General features: G+C 35.7%; 1 protein-coding gene across 1 annotated transcript; it reads left to right on the top strand.

The window, feature by feature from the left end:
- Positions 1-8,347: 8,347 nt before the first annotated feature.
- cpo (RNA-binding protein) lies at positions 8,348-12,909 on the top strand. The gene is made up of 4 exons (XM_013317688.1): positions 8,348-8,468; positions 9,538-9,662; positions 9,859-10,124; positions 12,193-12,909. The coding sequence occupies exons 1-4, from the start codon at positions 8,348-8,350 to the stop codon at positions 12,251-12,253; spliced, it is 573 nt and encodes a 190-aa protein (XP_013173142.1). The 3' UTR covers positions 12,254-12,909.
- The last annotated feature ends 3,707 nt before the right edge of the window (positions 12,910-16,616 follow it).

The following is a 16,616-nucleotide window of genomic DNA, read 5'->3' as shown; positions in this document are numbered from 1 at the left end:
CACAATAAGGCTATATTTTGTTTCAGCAATAGCACACCCGTTGTCGGCTCTTTAAAATATTTTTATAAACATTTTCCCGATCATTCTATGGAAACAATACGCAATTATTAGATGTTATGTTTATTTAATAACGAGTTACGGATAAAATTTTATTAACATTTTAACTTCCACAACGTATATAAAAATTAAGTAACCAAATCAGTTTTTTTTTACTTTCTGACTCTTAATGCTAACATGGTGTACACTTTAGTTTTAAAATTATTTTATTTTGACCTTAAAGATATAAGATACAATTACAAGCATAACTAACAGAGTCTTAACGAGTTTGAAATTTAACGGAATTAGAAATGGTTTCGAAATCTACAGCCGTGTTAAATATAATTTTACAGTAGAGACATTCATTATTATCACAATGTAAATGCAACAATAATATTCCACTACAATAATATCTACTGTCGGTTGCTCAGCGGTTCCAGCACTTGACTTGTAATCTACAGGTCCTGGGTTCGAATTCCGCCATGTTCCAATGTGTTTTTCTATTTTCGATTTACGTATGTACATTTATCCGATGTTCTTACGGTGAAGGAAAACATCGTGATGCAACTTGCACATATCTACGAAGAAAATCAATGATATTTTTGAAGTCAACCAACCCGCACTGGGCCAGTGTGGTAGACTATGTCGAAGAAAACCCTAACTTAGGGTAGGCTCCGTGGGGACGTAGCTGATGATGAATATCCCACCGTACTAAAGTTTAAATAACTATGTAATATATACATATATGAATGTTATCGTTTATTATTTAAGCGCAAAGAGAAGTGACATTTAATTTCAGCAACCCCTTTGTGGTGTCGTGTTTCAAACATGGCGACTTTTTCATTATTTTACTTTTTATGTATGTGGAAATAACAACGTCGCTGCCAATAGACATGTGGCTGGTTCAATTTGATTAACTCTTTTATTTTGTTATTGTAGAAATTTCTTTCCATACAAACTTGTATTGCTATGTTTCAAACACAATACTTATTAATTAGCTTTTAGTCCACATAGCATATATTGTTTTTTAAAGCTCAATAAATTATAAAAATTCTTTATAACATTAACACCGTCTTATATTTCTCGATAAATTATTTAAGCCACTATGGTTAACGCTTTAAAAATAAATATTAGGCCCTGCCATTTAGCCAGTATTAGTCAATCCAGCCAGCATTTAGTTGTCAACATAATTCTGTCTGAACATTGATGATACCGGCAACTTTGCATGTGGCAATCTGTCGTCCTCGTCTGTTACTAATCATCTATTGCGTCAATGATTAAGAAAATAAACCCAAAGAAATCGTGCTTATAAAAATAATCCAGAGCGTCTGATTAGCGATTTCTAACCGTGTTTAAATATTTTTTTTTTAAGTGGAAGCGATGCATGGCGACAACATAACTAACCTAAATTGATGGCGTCATATTTGTTTTTTAAAAAGGTAGACATACACACATGTGTTGTATATAGATATGTATACAAACGTGATAAATTCGCTGTGCAGTGCCCCGGGTGTTTCCGCTCCACTCGGCTCGGATGCATGCTCGCGCGATCGATCGTGTGAATACACCTGTATCCCAGTTTATTTTTTATTTCTCCTTTATATATAGCCTCTATATTATATCTGCTTAATACCAACATAGATTTATGGTGATTATTCAATCATAATGTGTTCTAAAATGTAAAAAAAGATAAATTATTAATTTAATATTTTAACAGTTTTTATAGATTTAACCTCGGAATATTAATGTGTAATACAAATTTAAGATCATACATTCCTAGAATTTGCCCCAAACTAAGCTATGAGCTTATAATTTATTTTACATTTAACCTCTTTACATCGCTCCTTCAAGGTGGTATAGTTAATTGTACTAACAAATTTATTAATTACATATATCGAATTCACTGTGACCCAACAAAACGTACACATTATCCTTATTATAAATCATTTTCACTGATTTTGTTGCCAAAGATAATTAATAAAGCAAACAGACAAATAATATTGAGTTTAACTTCAGGCCACTTAACGCTTTTTTCCGTCGCATTAATGTCAGTCTGTTCGTAGATGGTATCAACCTCTTTAGACGGATCAAGTATTCGCTTCGCTTTCGTGATCGTGGAACCGTAAAATTGAGATAAATCTTTTCGAACAACCATTTTATGTCTACATTTTTGACAGATAGATACGAATAGAAATTGAATAGGAAATGAAAGCTGTTTTCCACTTACTTTTTCATGTAAGAAATTCAATAGAAACATGTAATTTAACATGGATAAGGTAGGCAACGCATGTTTTGTTACATATGTATATGGATAAATGTCGCTGTTTGGTAAATTCAGATGCCCGGTTTGTAACCTTATAAAATTAAAAAAAAATAAGCAGAAAATTAATGATAGTATCTATATTGTTTATTTTTCTTGTGATTTGTTCTATTTACGCGTAGAACTGCAAACAAAATAATTATATTACAGCACAATTTGTATTTATTCAAATTATTAAATTACGTAGTAATTTTATACAATATTACTAATGATAAACAATTCAAATCTTTTTTTTTCTATGGAAATACTTTATATGAACTCTTGGGTACACAATGTAGAGCATAACTCTACAGTGCGGGTAGCCAAGTGCGACCAAGTGTGAAATGGTCGACATGTAGAGGCAGTTTCGAAGTGACCGGTCACACCGCGCTGGGGTGAAGTATATCAACCCGGAGAATATTTGTGATCACGTGCCGCTTCTATTATAAGTGTTCTATGATTCATCATGTGTTTACACTGCCTAAACACATGTAGAGAAACATGTTGTCATCCTATTCATCCCTTTTGAAAAAATAGAGACGATATAACTTCGTACTAGTGTTTCGGTAATGGAAACTGATTGTTATTATAATATAATATTAAAGTTTTTTTTTAATTTATCTGAACTAATTTTGTAAAAATTTTCGTAACAATTTTTGTGGTCACTTAAAAAAATAATTGAAAAACAAAATATTTTTTTTAATATGTATTTTTTTAGTTAGTTTGTCTAAAATAAAACATTGTTTTAAGTTACGAGCAGTTTGTACCCGTGTGTTTAGTGAAGAGTTTCACGTGACATGTCATAAAAAGTTTTCCAATTTTATGTTACAAGCGCTCAGCAACACTTGTGTCAAGCACGTGTTACTAAAAGCTCTAAAATCAAATATGTTTGTTATTAAATTTGGATTTTTTTTTACATTGTTATTAAATTTAGTAGCTTTTTAGATCGTATTATTAACTACCAAGACTTACAGATTAATATAACCTATGCTTAATACATTCTTTTGCAATAACATATTTTTGCACAATAAAATAATTTTGTAAAGTATGGTAGTCAAAAATATAACAAACCCATTTATAGACTTTTACCATTCGAAGACTGTAATCACAGGATGATTAAAAAAAGATATATTTGTATCATTAATTTAAACAAAAAAAAACAAAATAAATCCACTGACAATAAATTATATTATCAGCCAGTGACATATGTATGTTACATTTAAAATAAAAAGCCGTAAAACTTGCGAATGCCTTTGTAATAAAAACGTAATTCTTAATAATAATTTTCGCTTTTAATAATCAAACGATCAAGATAGGACTACGGTCAGGACAAAACAACATAATACTCTTCAGCGGAGTGTAGCTTATTCTATTGTGCTTTTTATATTACAAGATTCTAAGAAATATTTATGAAGTCTTTTCTTGGCGGTATTAAGAAGATTTGTAAAAGTATTTTTTGTAAATAAGAATACGCCAAATGAATAAACAAGTTGAATGAACATTTTTCTTTCTTTCCGATGTTATACTTTCGTCAGAATAAATATGTTTTGAAAATCATTTCTAAGAATTTTAGCTTTGAAACTAGCGACGCTGATGACATGGGTATTTTTTTTTCATTACAAGCCGGTGTACAAATATAATTAAAAAAATTATTTAATCAAGTGATTTGTTTGAAAAGGTTTGAATAACAAAGTTCTCGATCTGACATTTTCTATACTTTCCTCTCTGAGTAAATTTTAAATCTATTCCTAGAATATTATCCATTCTTTCTTTGAGATCTACTTAATTAGTCACAAGTTATTTTAAAATGCCAGATCTATTACCGTCTTTGTTTAAGATTGAAAATAAAGTCTTTTAAGATTTTTCATGTCTTTTTATGTAAATTAAAGTATTATTGAAAATAACTACAAAAAATATCACGTATCATTGACAGGGGGAATTCCCGCTCATTCGACCGGAAAATAGCCGACATAAAGGTCCGACATTCTGGACGACCGGAGGACGGAAGCGATAAAACATATATACGAGAGCCTGGGCTTTGCCACCCTTTATGTCACCCTCTAGGTGCTTTAACCTCGATGATATTTATAACAGAACTTATAAAACAGACCTGTTTTTACACTCCCTGTGTCATTACATGGTTTTCCTACTGGCACCTATTGTTGCAAAAACATATGCGATAATTTTCAAACCTTTAAAAAATTACTAGGTCTTTAAAATATTGATATAAATTAATTCATAGGTAATTTTTTTTTGTATAAACAACAGATATTTAAAAAGGAAACTCAGACGCATAAATAAAGTGCATAACAAGATGGCGTTGGCGTCGCAGGCGACCGGTGTTACCAGCAATTAATCTCCATTTTCCGCACGCGGCAAATCTCGCAGCCATTACCAACTCTGTTTTATTTCATTAAATGGACCCGACGAATTAATGCGTTGAAACGTTTACAAAAGCTGATAAATAATCGGGAAGTACCGGCATTGAAAGATTGTTCGCCTCTTTGTGTTGATTTTGATAATATCCCACTCAATTTCTAAGAAAAGAAAGAATAAACAACTATCTTCCTCTTTTTTTAATAATCGATTTTAATAACATTAAAAGTGTATTACTATAAACTTTAGTGATATTTTTAATTAATTAAACGTGAAGTTGAATACCGGTAAAGATTTAAACGTAGTTCCAAGTATTAATATTCTTTTTACGGTGAAACTATGAGCTGTGAAACTTATCCCGTATCAAAACTTTGTTTATTAAGTTAATAAAATGAGAATCACTTCATTACAGGTGCGGACGTTGTTCGTGAGCGGCCTGCCCATGGACGCCAAGCCACGGGAATTATACTTACTATTCCGAGCATATGAGGTGAGATATTTATGGCATTTATTAGAATTAGTCATTAAGATGTAATATTATTTAAGAAAAATCTTTTTATTTATTTTAGTATGAGTAAGTCTCTTAATCAATATGACTAATTACCATTATATATATATTTCAAATATATATTTAAAATAGTCCTAATATATTCCTAAACTCTTGGTGATTTCTATATTTTATATTGTTTAATATTTTAAGCTAACTTTATCCCCGATCTATCATTCATGTTGCACGAAAAATTCAAATATTCAAGAAAAATATGATTGAGCAACTGTATCGTTTGCGTCACGCGACTGGCGAGATAACGGATTGGATTACTGCGTTGTAAATATCAAATGTCATGCTCCGATATGTAATATTCGTATTGAATCGATTCTGTCTGACGATAAGGGGGATTACGTTCCTTGGCACGGTTGGCACCGAGCATTACGAGGGGCGAAGTTAAACGGGGGGGTAGTTTTAGTGTATCGCGTGTTTACGTCCGTACGTGGAACGGGGTTGCACCATCTAGAAGGTTGTATTTAACCTCGATTGCACCATGACGTGACGGTACTAACCAAAGAAAGCAATTTCACAACATGAAGTTTGCTTTTGTAATGGAAAATGTTTACTATGCTCGTCATATGTAAATTATAAAACTGATATCTAAGTGCAGCATGAATCCTATTTTACTGTTTTAAACAACATTAATTTTCAATCAAAATTGGTTTTATTGTTGGATAAAAGCCTCCTTAATATCACCCAGAGATTATAAATGTTTTTATAAGGCGAAGGTTATTGTGTTTATTTTTAACTTATTCTAATTATTTTAAACAGGGCTACGAGGGATCGCTTCTAAAGGTCACCAGTAAGAATGGAAAAACAGCTTCGGTAAGTGTTAATTAAGCAAAATTAGAAATAAATTTTGAATAAAAAAATTACAGAAATATTTTTTTCGTCTTAAAATCGTATTCTATCAAATCGTATCAATTAAAATCTCTCAATAAAACATTTTTTGAGAACACTCTGTAGTATCTGTACATAAACTTGCAGTTCGTCCGCTCGTCATACTGCACGTCTATTTAATCCGGTGTCGGTTTTATTCCGTGTTTGAAGAGCACGCGTGCAAATGAATTGCAAGCGAGTTTGCGGAATATGGGTAGTTAAGTTGGATCATTCAAGGTACAGTCGCCGTCGTACGCGGTGTTCGACATAGAAAAATTTTGGATTAGGATGCCATCGATGTTTTGATCAAATTAGAATCCGTTTGATCCGTGCGGTATTCGCGGAATTTTCTGCCTCGCACAGCAGCGTTGTGGAATGGTCTGTCCTCGGCGGCATTTCCAAACCGCTACGACTTAGGGTCCTTCAAGAAGCGAGCGTATTACCATCTCAAAGGCAGGCAACGCATCTGCGGTTCCTCTGATCTTGCAGATGTCCATGGGCAACGATTAATACCTCGGTGTTCCCGCTGCTCGTTTGTCCCCTAATGTATGTAAAAAAAATGCGTATAAACATTAAAGTTTCAAGACGTACAACACATAAAAACAATTGTCGCTTTCAATGTGGAATACTGCGAACGACGATGACTGTACCTGCGAAATATGGATAGTTGAGTTGGCTCATTCAATGTACCGCACGAGCTGTATTAACGAACTACACTCGACAGAGAACTTTTGACGAGCTTATCCGTTCCATTTTTCTTTTTCTAAATCCTATCAAGTAGAATGTGATCTGAATTTTCATTCATTTGATTTTTTTCTGATTATTTGAAATATTAATTGGAATCTTTTTTGTCGGAATTACCTTTCTGTTATTTAACATTTAAACAAAAATGAATATTAAAGTTTTATTACTTTCCATAGGAAAATCAACTTTTAACAATAGATTCTAAATTTTCAAACTTCTAATTGTTCAAGAACTATTTTCAGGTCTATATTTTATTAAGTGGTTAATAAACTCACAATATTTAGTTTAGTAATTACGTTGTCATAATAATAAAGTTTACACTATTTGCAGCCGGTGGGTTTCGTCACTTTCCACACCAGAGCAGGCGCCGAGGCAGCTAAACAAGACCTTCAGGTTGGTATACATCACCGATCTATCACTTAATAAATATACATATTACATAAATATCAATACGATTCAAACTAATAACAAAAATTATAAATAACTACATTTCAAATAACAATTTTACTACATTCATATCCATTGAAATGTTAAAACTGCTATTTCAAAGTAATTAACTAAAAAAATCCTATTAATCCGTTATTCGGCTATGGAATTATCGGTAGGCATTCGATGTGCGCGTGCACAAGTAACAAGAAATAGTTCAGACTGTATGTGACATTTGTTTATGTGTACTTTTTGAGTTGAATTTCATAATATTTATCTATAAAATGGAATAATTATTTAATATTTATTACCATTTCTATGGTTTGATAGATTACATTTATTATATCTACAGCTATTTATGCGATTATGATTATTTAAACGAAACTAAAACCCTATTCATCAAAGATGTTTTATTATATTTAAATACGCTTAAAATAATTTAACAGTATCACATAACTTCTTCTTGTTCTCGTACGGAGAAAGAACTATGCTATTTGTAAATAATAAAAGGAATACAAAGCACGGTGTTACTAAACCTCTTCGCATCACATGCCTCAACACAGCCAAGCAGCACTATAGTTAATATACTCATAGTAGACTTGAAATAACATTTCCTGAGTCAAGTAACCGCATCGTAAGTTATGCTAAAACCATGCACATACTGAGCGGTCGACGCCGAACTCGGACCGCAAGCGGCTCCCACGCTGCCGGAAGACAGTTAGACGGTGTAAATATGCAACTGCATGTCACTGTTTGACAGGTTTGACGCCTCACCCTGAGCACTGTGTTCCGTCACATTAGCAGGCGCGGGTGCGACTTTTGAATCATACATAAAATTATTTAAATATAAATCTGACTACGAACCGTTTCGTAGTATATGAAGATAAAGCACCTAATAAGCGTACAGACAGTATTCGGAGCGTCGTAACACATATCTGTGGCGAGCTTCGCCGCGCGGCGTCTGACCGTTCCATCGTCATTATATCGGAGCGCCGCGCCGCTGCGGCTGTTCACAGCAGGGCGTCCGGTTCGACCCAGACATGCCGCAAACGATTCGGCTGGAGTTCGCTAAAAGCAACACGAAGGTCAGCAAGCCGAAGCCGGCAGTTGCCACAGCCGCGCCGGCCGCACACCCCGCATTGATGCACCCTCTCACCGGACGTAAGTACCCACACTCCCACAGCCACGGCCCACGGTCACAGTCCCACACACGCACAATCGCCTGCCTTCGCTCGACTACCCGCACGGTGACACAATCACTTCCAGTTGCCTCGATCTCCTCTGCAAACCGACACCAACCTAATAATATCTACTACGTTGTATTCAAACTGGAAGCATTTTTATTGTACAGTCGTGTTCTTATGCGGTGTTCCACTTTAAAAGTGACAATCGTTTGGACGCGTTGTACACCTTTAAACGATAAAGGTCGGTTAATCTTGTAAAAGATGTGTTTCGCACTACATAATAGATTAAGATACAGAACAGATGACCCACACTATTTTTTTTATCTAATCAAAGTATGTGGTTATGCACCCTAATTATTTCAATTTGATGCAAGATGCTAACAAAGCATATTCTGTAACTGGAACACCGTTAACGAAGGCGACTATACAAACGCGATTAATCAGTAGGCCAATAATTATACAAGCCATTGTAAATTAATGATCGGTTTTAATAATTAGTGTGTTAGTCGAGTGAAAGCACGACTTTGGGCCAGTACCTGTTATCGCTTACACGACCACGCAAGCCTAGCTCCGTGAAGCTAAAACCTAAAGTGTACTTTTCGGGTTCTACTATTTTATCCTTTATTATAGTAAATGTTTTAAGCTAATTGTTCACATTGCAATAACATAAACTGAACTGTCTTACCGAAGTGAATTTTGCTTAGGTAAAATTTTATTATGAAAAACTTGTTTTTAAGATAATGTAAATATTGCTTATATGTATAATATTTAATTAACCAGAAGTCAAAAAGATCTTTCTATCCATTTCAACGTTATATACATTTATGAAATGAAAATAAACAATCCTTAAAACACATTAACTTTAGCTAAGTATTATAAAAAAACATCGTTTGTCTAGTTTATCAAATGTTTATAATAGGCAATATTTTATTATAGGTTTATGATAAGGTCCATATAATTTAGATGTTAAGAAATTAGCTACAATGTGTATTTATTCTGTTATTGTTTACGAAGTATGAATATTGAGTTGTGGTTTGTGGGTGTAGACCTAGCGAGTCCGTTCTTCCCGGGCGGTGGCGAGCTGTGGCACCATCCGCTGGCGTATGGTGGCGAGCTGCCGGCGCTGTCGCACGGTCTCGTGCACCCCGCCATCCACCCGCAGATGGCGCCAGTGCGTTCCTACCTCTGACTAGCTGCCGCCGATAGGCCACACCACGTGAGTGACCAGATTTATTTTTATGATGGAAAGGAATTGCTCGAAGGATCGCTGGACAGATTATTTAAGAAACTTGTTTACTGCCTCGACAATGTGTAAAACGCGGTCACATCGCGGTGGATGAAAATACATAACATTGTATTATTTATAGACCCCGTTGACGCTGGGCGCGTGCGTCCTGCCGGCGCCGGCGCTGGGCTCGCCGGGCGCCGCAGTGCCCGCTCCCCCCGCGCACCCTGGTCACCCCGGCCACCCGGGCCATCCTGGTCACCCAGGCCATCCCGGTCACCCGGGCCATCCTGGCCACCCGGGGCACCATGGCCACCCGGCGCATCCAGCACCTCCCTGCTCCACGCTCTTCGTCGCGAACCTCGGACAATTCGTCTCTGAACATGAGCTGAAGGAGATATTCAGCAGGTATGTGTTTTAGCATAAAATCATTTCAAAGACCTTATTTCATGGAGAAACTGGTGTATCTTAAAACAGCTACTACAAGTATATTAGTCATCTTACGTATTGAGAGGAAGCTAAACACAATGTGTTGTTAACAATTTGGTTTTAGAAATAATAAATATTTTATCGATGACATGTGGAGGAACTAGGATAGCAAATAGAAATGGAGGTTCAATTTATTCAAATGTGTGAATTTCAATTGGATTTTACTTTAATCTAATAAGTTTTTTTTATTGTGATTGTTTCTGTTCTTTATTCTTGACTTGAAAATATTTTATTCAAATTCAATGAATATGTACTATTTTATAATATAAAATATACTATGTGCTCTAATATGCATGGTAACAAAATTATTTTAAATTGATACCAAAGGTTGTAGTTTATTTTCTTTTAATAATTCAGCAGTCAATTGTTTTTAATTATGATTTTTTTACTCAAAAAGTCGATCTCTATTTTGTAATGGAATTTAATGTAGAATAAACTTACACCTTATGTATCGAAATTATTAATATTTAATTTAAATGTGACTGTATTTTCCACAGTGCATGTCGCACCGAATATCACAATTTCGGCTAATATTGGGTATTAATGTCAGTACGATGTCTCATACAAACTCATATTAATAACAGTTTGTATGAGATAGGGCCTGCACCCGTACCACTATATAGCATGGCAATACTTTCACTCACACATTATTACGTAAAGCACAAACGTCAACATCATTCAATGCACTTACACTTAAATAATAATTGATTTTTTGTCAATCGTCATATGACTTGGAAAGAAAATATAACTATGTAGCTACCTATATTAAGATGATTACTACATACCATATTTCTTTACTTCTTCACTTGTTATAAAAGTAGCTGAATGGAATTCAAAACTATTTTATATAATTTTTTTTAATTAAAAAATTAACAATTTCTATGTATTCCAGTAAAAAAAATTGACTGGCAAATACTTTATCAAAAATGCCGTATAAACACAATCCAAATTATAATTGACGCTTGACAACACAACAAACACCAATATATTGAGGGCCTTTTTCCTGTCATGTGTGATTTCAAAGGCCCAACCAGGTTTACTGTAACCACCCGTCACCGCCACCGTCCCGTCGCCTTGTCATTAGACATCCACATAATTTATTTAGGGATGGTTCACGGGTTGACTCCACGCGGTAAATGATTAAGCGAGTAAGAACGGCAGGCACGTATACATGCCTGCGCGTTGACAGCTTGTCTACTTTAGCGACTATTAGTACTATACATTGCTATGAAGGTTGAACTCCAAATGTTGCTAATGCTAATCCGCGATGACTTTTCCTCTGCACGTGGGCTAAAACTCGCATGATAGGAAAAAGGCCCCGAGAGGTACGAGTGCGGGCAACACTGAATGTGGTGGTGACAGCTGCCCGGGCTTCGCGCGCCTGCGGCTGGTGGGGGGCGGCGCCGGGGGCGGCGGGGCCTGCGGGCCCGGCGGGGCCGGGGCGGGGCCCGTGGGCTTCGTGGAGTTCGGTAGCACGGGCGAGGCGGCCGCCGCCATGGCGCGCCTGCAGGGGGCACTACTCCTCAGCTCGGAGGGCGCCATCCACCTCGAATTCGCGAGGCATAAGTTGGCACACAACGGCTGGATTCTCGCACATGAAGTATGCACGAGCACATTCAATCGCGTTGCTGACGAACTGATTCTTCTTCATTTCTTATCACAATCAACCTCTGCATCTCTGCGACTACCACTTTTATGTTGTTTGCCATTTGAAACGACCGGAATCCGCTCGTCATCAACTTTAATGAAGCTTTGGATGCCATAAAATAATTACATTCATATTGCCATTACGTTTAGTCTATCCCTCGTCGTATATGGTTTCCAAAGTGCAATATACCGAGATATGCAAATGACGTTATCACACTGCACCGTGCACTTTAGTTAACGACACTTACCTGCTTCAAAAGTATACGAATAGATTAACCATAACAATAATCAACACATTTGTCGTTTCTTTGTATCTAATGTTTCAATTCGCCACCGACAGGGAGCCAAAGGCGGAGAAGAGGGCGAACAACATTAATTCGTTCGTGGCTCTCGGCACTTGACAACCAGCTAACTGAGGGACGCGCCATCTTGATCCTCTGAGTGGCATCGGGGCCGTCGCCGGAGATGGGGCTTGCTGCTGCTACGCGCGCCCTTTCTACGGTTGATCAGGATCAAGAACATTGCGTCGGCGCTGCGACTGCACTAGCGGTAGCCAATGCTCTCATCTCCTTATACTTTTGTTTACAATATTAATCGCGTCAGGGGTATATCTGTGTGTGTGTGGTGTATTTTGTTGATACCAAATTTAGAATAAATATTATTGTATTATCATTAACATTCCAGTTGAATTGTTTACCGTTCATGATTATATTATTTGAAATTATTTTATCCCTTAAATGTAAACTGTTTTTGCAAAACAAATAATAGTTAATATTCATTTTATGTAATATAAGATTTATTTACAACTAACTTATTTTGTGGGAAATTTTTGTATATTAGTTTTTACGAGGCCGATGTTTACAACTTAGAGGATTTGTTATGAATATAGCGTAATACCAGAAATTAAAATAAAAACATTTTAGGATAATATCACATTCGAGTAAGCTAAAAACCAAAGGTGCCCTTCATAGAAAAATTACGTTTTGTTATATAATATTTCAAGTTGAATGATTTTTAATAAAGTTGTATGTAATAATTACGATACATTTGTTTTTAGTCGCGATAATGTTAGCATATTTAAATAAATTTCTCATGACTATTTCAAATTATATTTACCTAAATGCTTTTCTTAGTCATTTTTATAATGTTCGATCACTCGTTAATCGCGCTGGCACTCTAGTGTTGGTCTCGCGTTTCCTTTCTATCGATTATATTGAATTATTGCAATAATTGTAATTGTAGAGTAAATTCTATACGACAAGAGGAGTGCGCCCCTCGGAGTCGCCCTGTGAAGTGCAATGCGTGGCGGCGCCAGCGCGGCGCCCCCGAGGCGCCCTTGAGGCCCGTCACGTATCCTTGCGAGAATTTAGCCTTGGCCTTATGAGAGTTAAATAACTAAATGTAATCTCTATATTAATTAATAGTATATAATATTGTGTACGGCGAGCCGCGCGCCACGCTGTATAGTGAAAATGGTTATTCTATTTGCATGCTTGGACGAGCTTTTTGGTAATAATCTAATTTAAATATTTAGTAGTTACTTTTATTGTGTAATCATTAGATGAATATTATAATTAGATAAGGGTATTTATTGTAGACGATGAGCAAAGTTACATTACTTTATAACGAAATCTATTCGTACATAATAATGGAATGTAATGAAGTTAAATTTACCCAAGTGTTAGTATTTAATGAAATGGAAGATTAATATATTTTTTATTTTTAACTAGTTGACTATATATATGAAGATCTGTTCAGTTACTGAGTTACCTTCAATGTCACGATGACGGGGAGGTGATGATAAGTACACGACACGCGAGACGGCAGCAAACCAAAAATGAAACCTTGATGTTTGTATTATAGATTTAGTGACGTATTCTGCTGATGTAAACATGTAAAAAAATTATATTGAAAAAAACGTAAAAAAAAATCCCTGCTTAGTCTGTAATTATAAGGTTTCGGATATTCGGATTAAAATCTTGACTCGACGGAAATCAATGAGTTATTCACACGACAGATGTCGTCAGAAGACCAGTGTAATCCGCATGTGAATTCTTATGAAAAGTTTCTTAGTCAATATTTAATAAAAATGTCGTCAATTTTTTGACTTAGCAAAATTTTATACATCGTTTATAGTGATGTGACTTTCACATTATACCGAGCGTCGTTGCGTATAGACCAAAGATAAACGATATACATAATTTTATTACTAACCTCAGACCGTACCAAACACGTATTATAAGATGCACGTACTATCGTAACGATTTTCTACAATCTCTGCTATCTTCTGTTCCATACCAGTTCCAAATATTGTGTGAACTTACACAGGTTGCATGTACGCAATACGTCTGGTCACAGATCATCGTTACCTAACAGCTGTGAACTATGTGCAATTTTTATCTATTTCAGAACGGTACGCCACAATTTACACTATCAGGATGTCGGTTCCCTTCGTGAAAATCCTTGTCGATTTTAGTAATTAAGCTAAGTCAATGTTTACTTATTTAATTCGATGTAATGCTAATTCGTGTGTAAGTAATTGTGTAATAGTGTAGTAGTGATCTCCCAACTTACGGCGAGCGGCGTCCCTTTTGAAAATACAACGAAACCAACAACATAATTTAATACAACATAAACTTCTTGATTTTTTTGTATTTCAACATTTTCAAACTAATTCTTTTATTTTAAATTCAAATTTAGAACGCTACATTTTTAAACTTTACACTGTCTTTTATCCATGAGTTTTGGTTAAGGAGGTAAACGTTTTATCGGACGCCGCCGCTGCCATGATTCCGTCCAACGACCGTAGATAGCGCGTAAGAGACGTCCAGTGGCTGCGGACACGGCTACGTCACCTATTGCGGGACTACTCGATACATATCATCGTAATATTAATATGTAATTAGAAGTAAAGAGCGGTTTCATAGAGACGTTTATTCTGTATCCTCGTCTTGTACTTGTAATGCAATCGGCTGCATGTCACGCTATCGTTGCTCTTTCAATTTCTACAAACGTTCCTCGCTTGGAAGCCGCGCGTTCTTCTTTCATACTGACCTTCGCTTGAACTCTGTCTGTGGATTCGTTTGTGACGTTAGTATCGATTTTTCGATGAGATATTGTTCGCGTTTCGGATGTATGTATACATATGTTGTGCGTATTTTGTTAACGTTAACTGACTGTGGCATCGAGTAGATTGTGGTGGGAGCGTGGTCGGTGTGTCAGAGTGAATTCGGACGCGTGACATGGCCCGCGTGCGCTGTGCGATGTGCGACGTGCGACAGGCCAGTGCAGGGGTGTTAGCATCGCCTTGCAAGTTAGATTAAGTGAAGCGGTATCACACAAACGCCGTGTATCGGAAACATATCAATTCTGTGCCCCTTAATAAATCTAGTTAAATTCTAATTTAGGAGATACGTATGGATAGAATAATGAAACAAAATAATCGTTCGGAGTATAAAATACCGGCTAAGTGTTGTTTTCGTAGACGGAGATTGGTAGTGTGTACTGTGTCGCGCGCGTCGGACGCGGCCGAACCTCGCGCGCATTCTGTTCACTTATCGCAATTACATTATTCAAATGTTATTTTTATTGTTAATTCTTAGACTAATTATTAATATGGCTTAATTACCAAAATAATTTTTAGCTGTTCGCTTCGGATTCAGTATTAATGTTCTTGTTTTAAGTGTATTTTCCCGGTGAGGAGAGACCGCGTGTCGCCGGTGATCTATTTGTATATCGAGCAAAGTAAACCATACAAAATATATAGTTAGTAATTAATTGTTAGATTTGTGTGACTTGGATTATTTAATGCTTTTAGAGCAATGGTAAAGTGTTATTGTGGTTTAAGAAAAAAAACATAATGACATTGTAAAAATAGTGATAAATTTAGCTTAATTATAATTATTACAACTTTTATAGATGTTCATTAATTTTTCTTTTCTTACTTCATGGAGTTTTGTGGCATTGGAGACGTCATTGTTAATTCAAATAAATCTGAGCTCATCCTCATTCGATTTTTATTCAACTTATAACCCTGAGTACGAAACCCGATCCGTAGCACTACGTACGTGCTACGTACATGATACGTGCTACGAGCAATGTAGTGTGCCGTTATCTCGTAGAGGCTAGCACACGTGTACAGTGAAGACTTGTGGTGAGCTTAACGATGTTTATATTAGTCTGACGTAAGTTGATAGAGGATTTAATATGATATTGTTACAAACCTAGTCTCCAAACACCATCGCCATGCAATGCGCTACACAAAACTTACCTCGATTCTTAAAACTATTCTTGAAGCCTTTTGTCTTGTTATAATCAAATTATATCTGCAAAAAATGACATGTTTAATATATTGTCAATATTCTTGTAATAATAAACAATATTAGTACTAAATTAATGATAGATTTCTAGTTTAGATCATCGATTAGATTTAATTATTGAGAGTTGAGCTTTGACTTTTGCTTTGTAGAGATTGCTTCTACGCGTCTTGTGTTGAGAGCTGAGGCCGTGGCGAGATTGTTTTTGTTTATATCGTACAGACTACAGAGGTTTGAATGTATGTCGGTGCTGTCGCCGACATAAATCTCTGTTTCAACTATATAATTAATTTATCGCAGTGTTGTATTTATGTTATTATTAGTTTTAAAGCATTATAGGGTCCAAAGATTGGGAATAAATTTATGTGACAAATTTATATTGTTTCTTTCTTTTTAAATTCCATTAGCATTATAAATATAAGATAAAAATAAGTAACTATTGAATTAA

Source organism: Papilio xuthus, unplaced genomic scaffold, assembly GCF_000836235.2.
Source record: "Papilio xuthus unplaced genomic scaffold, Pxut_1.1 DF826933.1, whole genome shotgun sequence".
Classification (NCBI taxonomy): domain Eukaryota; kingdom Metazoa; phylum Arthropoda; class Insecta; order Lepidoptera; family Papilionidae; genus Papilio; species Papilio xuthus.
This window is presented reverse-complemented; position numbering and strand designations above follow the sequence as displayed.

What these genes read in the sequence shown, in the direction of transcription:
- cpo (XM_013317688.1), top strand. Translation starts at nt 8,348, where the DNA reads ATGCCGCAAACGATTCGGCTGGAGTTCGCTAAAAGCAACACGAAGGTC. An exon ending in GATGCACCCTCTCACCGGAC is followed by an intron (nt 8,469 to 9,537) that starts GTAAGTACCCAC and finishes TTGTGGGTGTAG; the next exon opens with ACCTAGCGAGTCCGTTCTTC. An exon ending in CTGAAGGAGATATTCAGCAG is followed by an intron (nt 10,125 to 12,192) that starts GTATGTGTTTTA and finishes CGCCACCGACAG; the next exon opens with GGAGCCAAAGGCGGAGAAGA.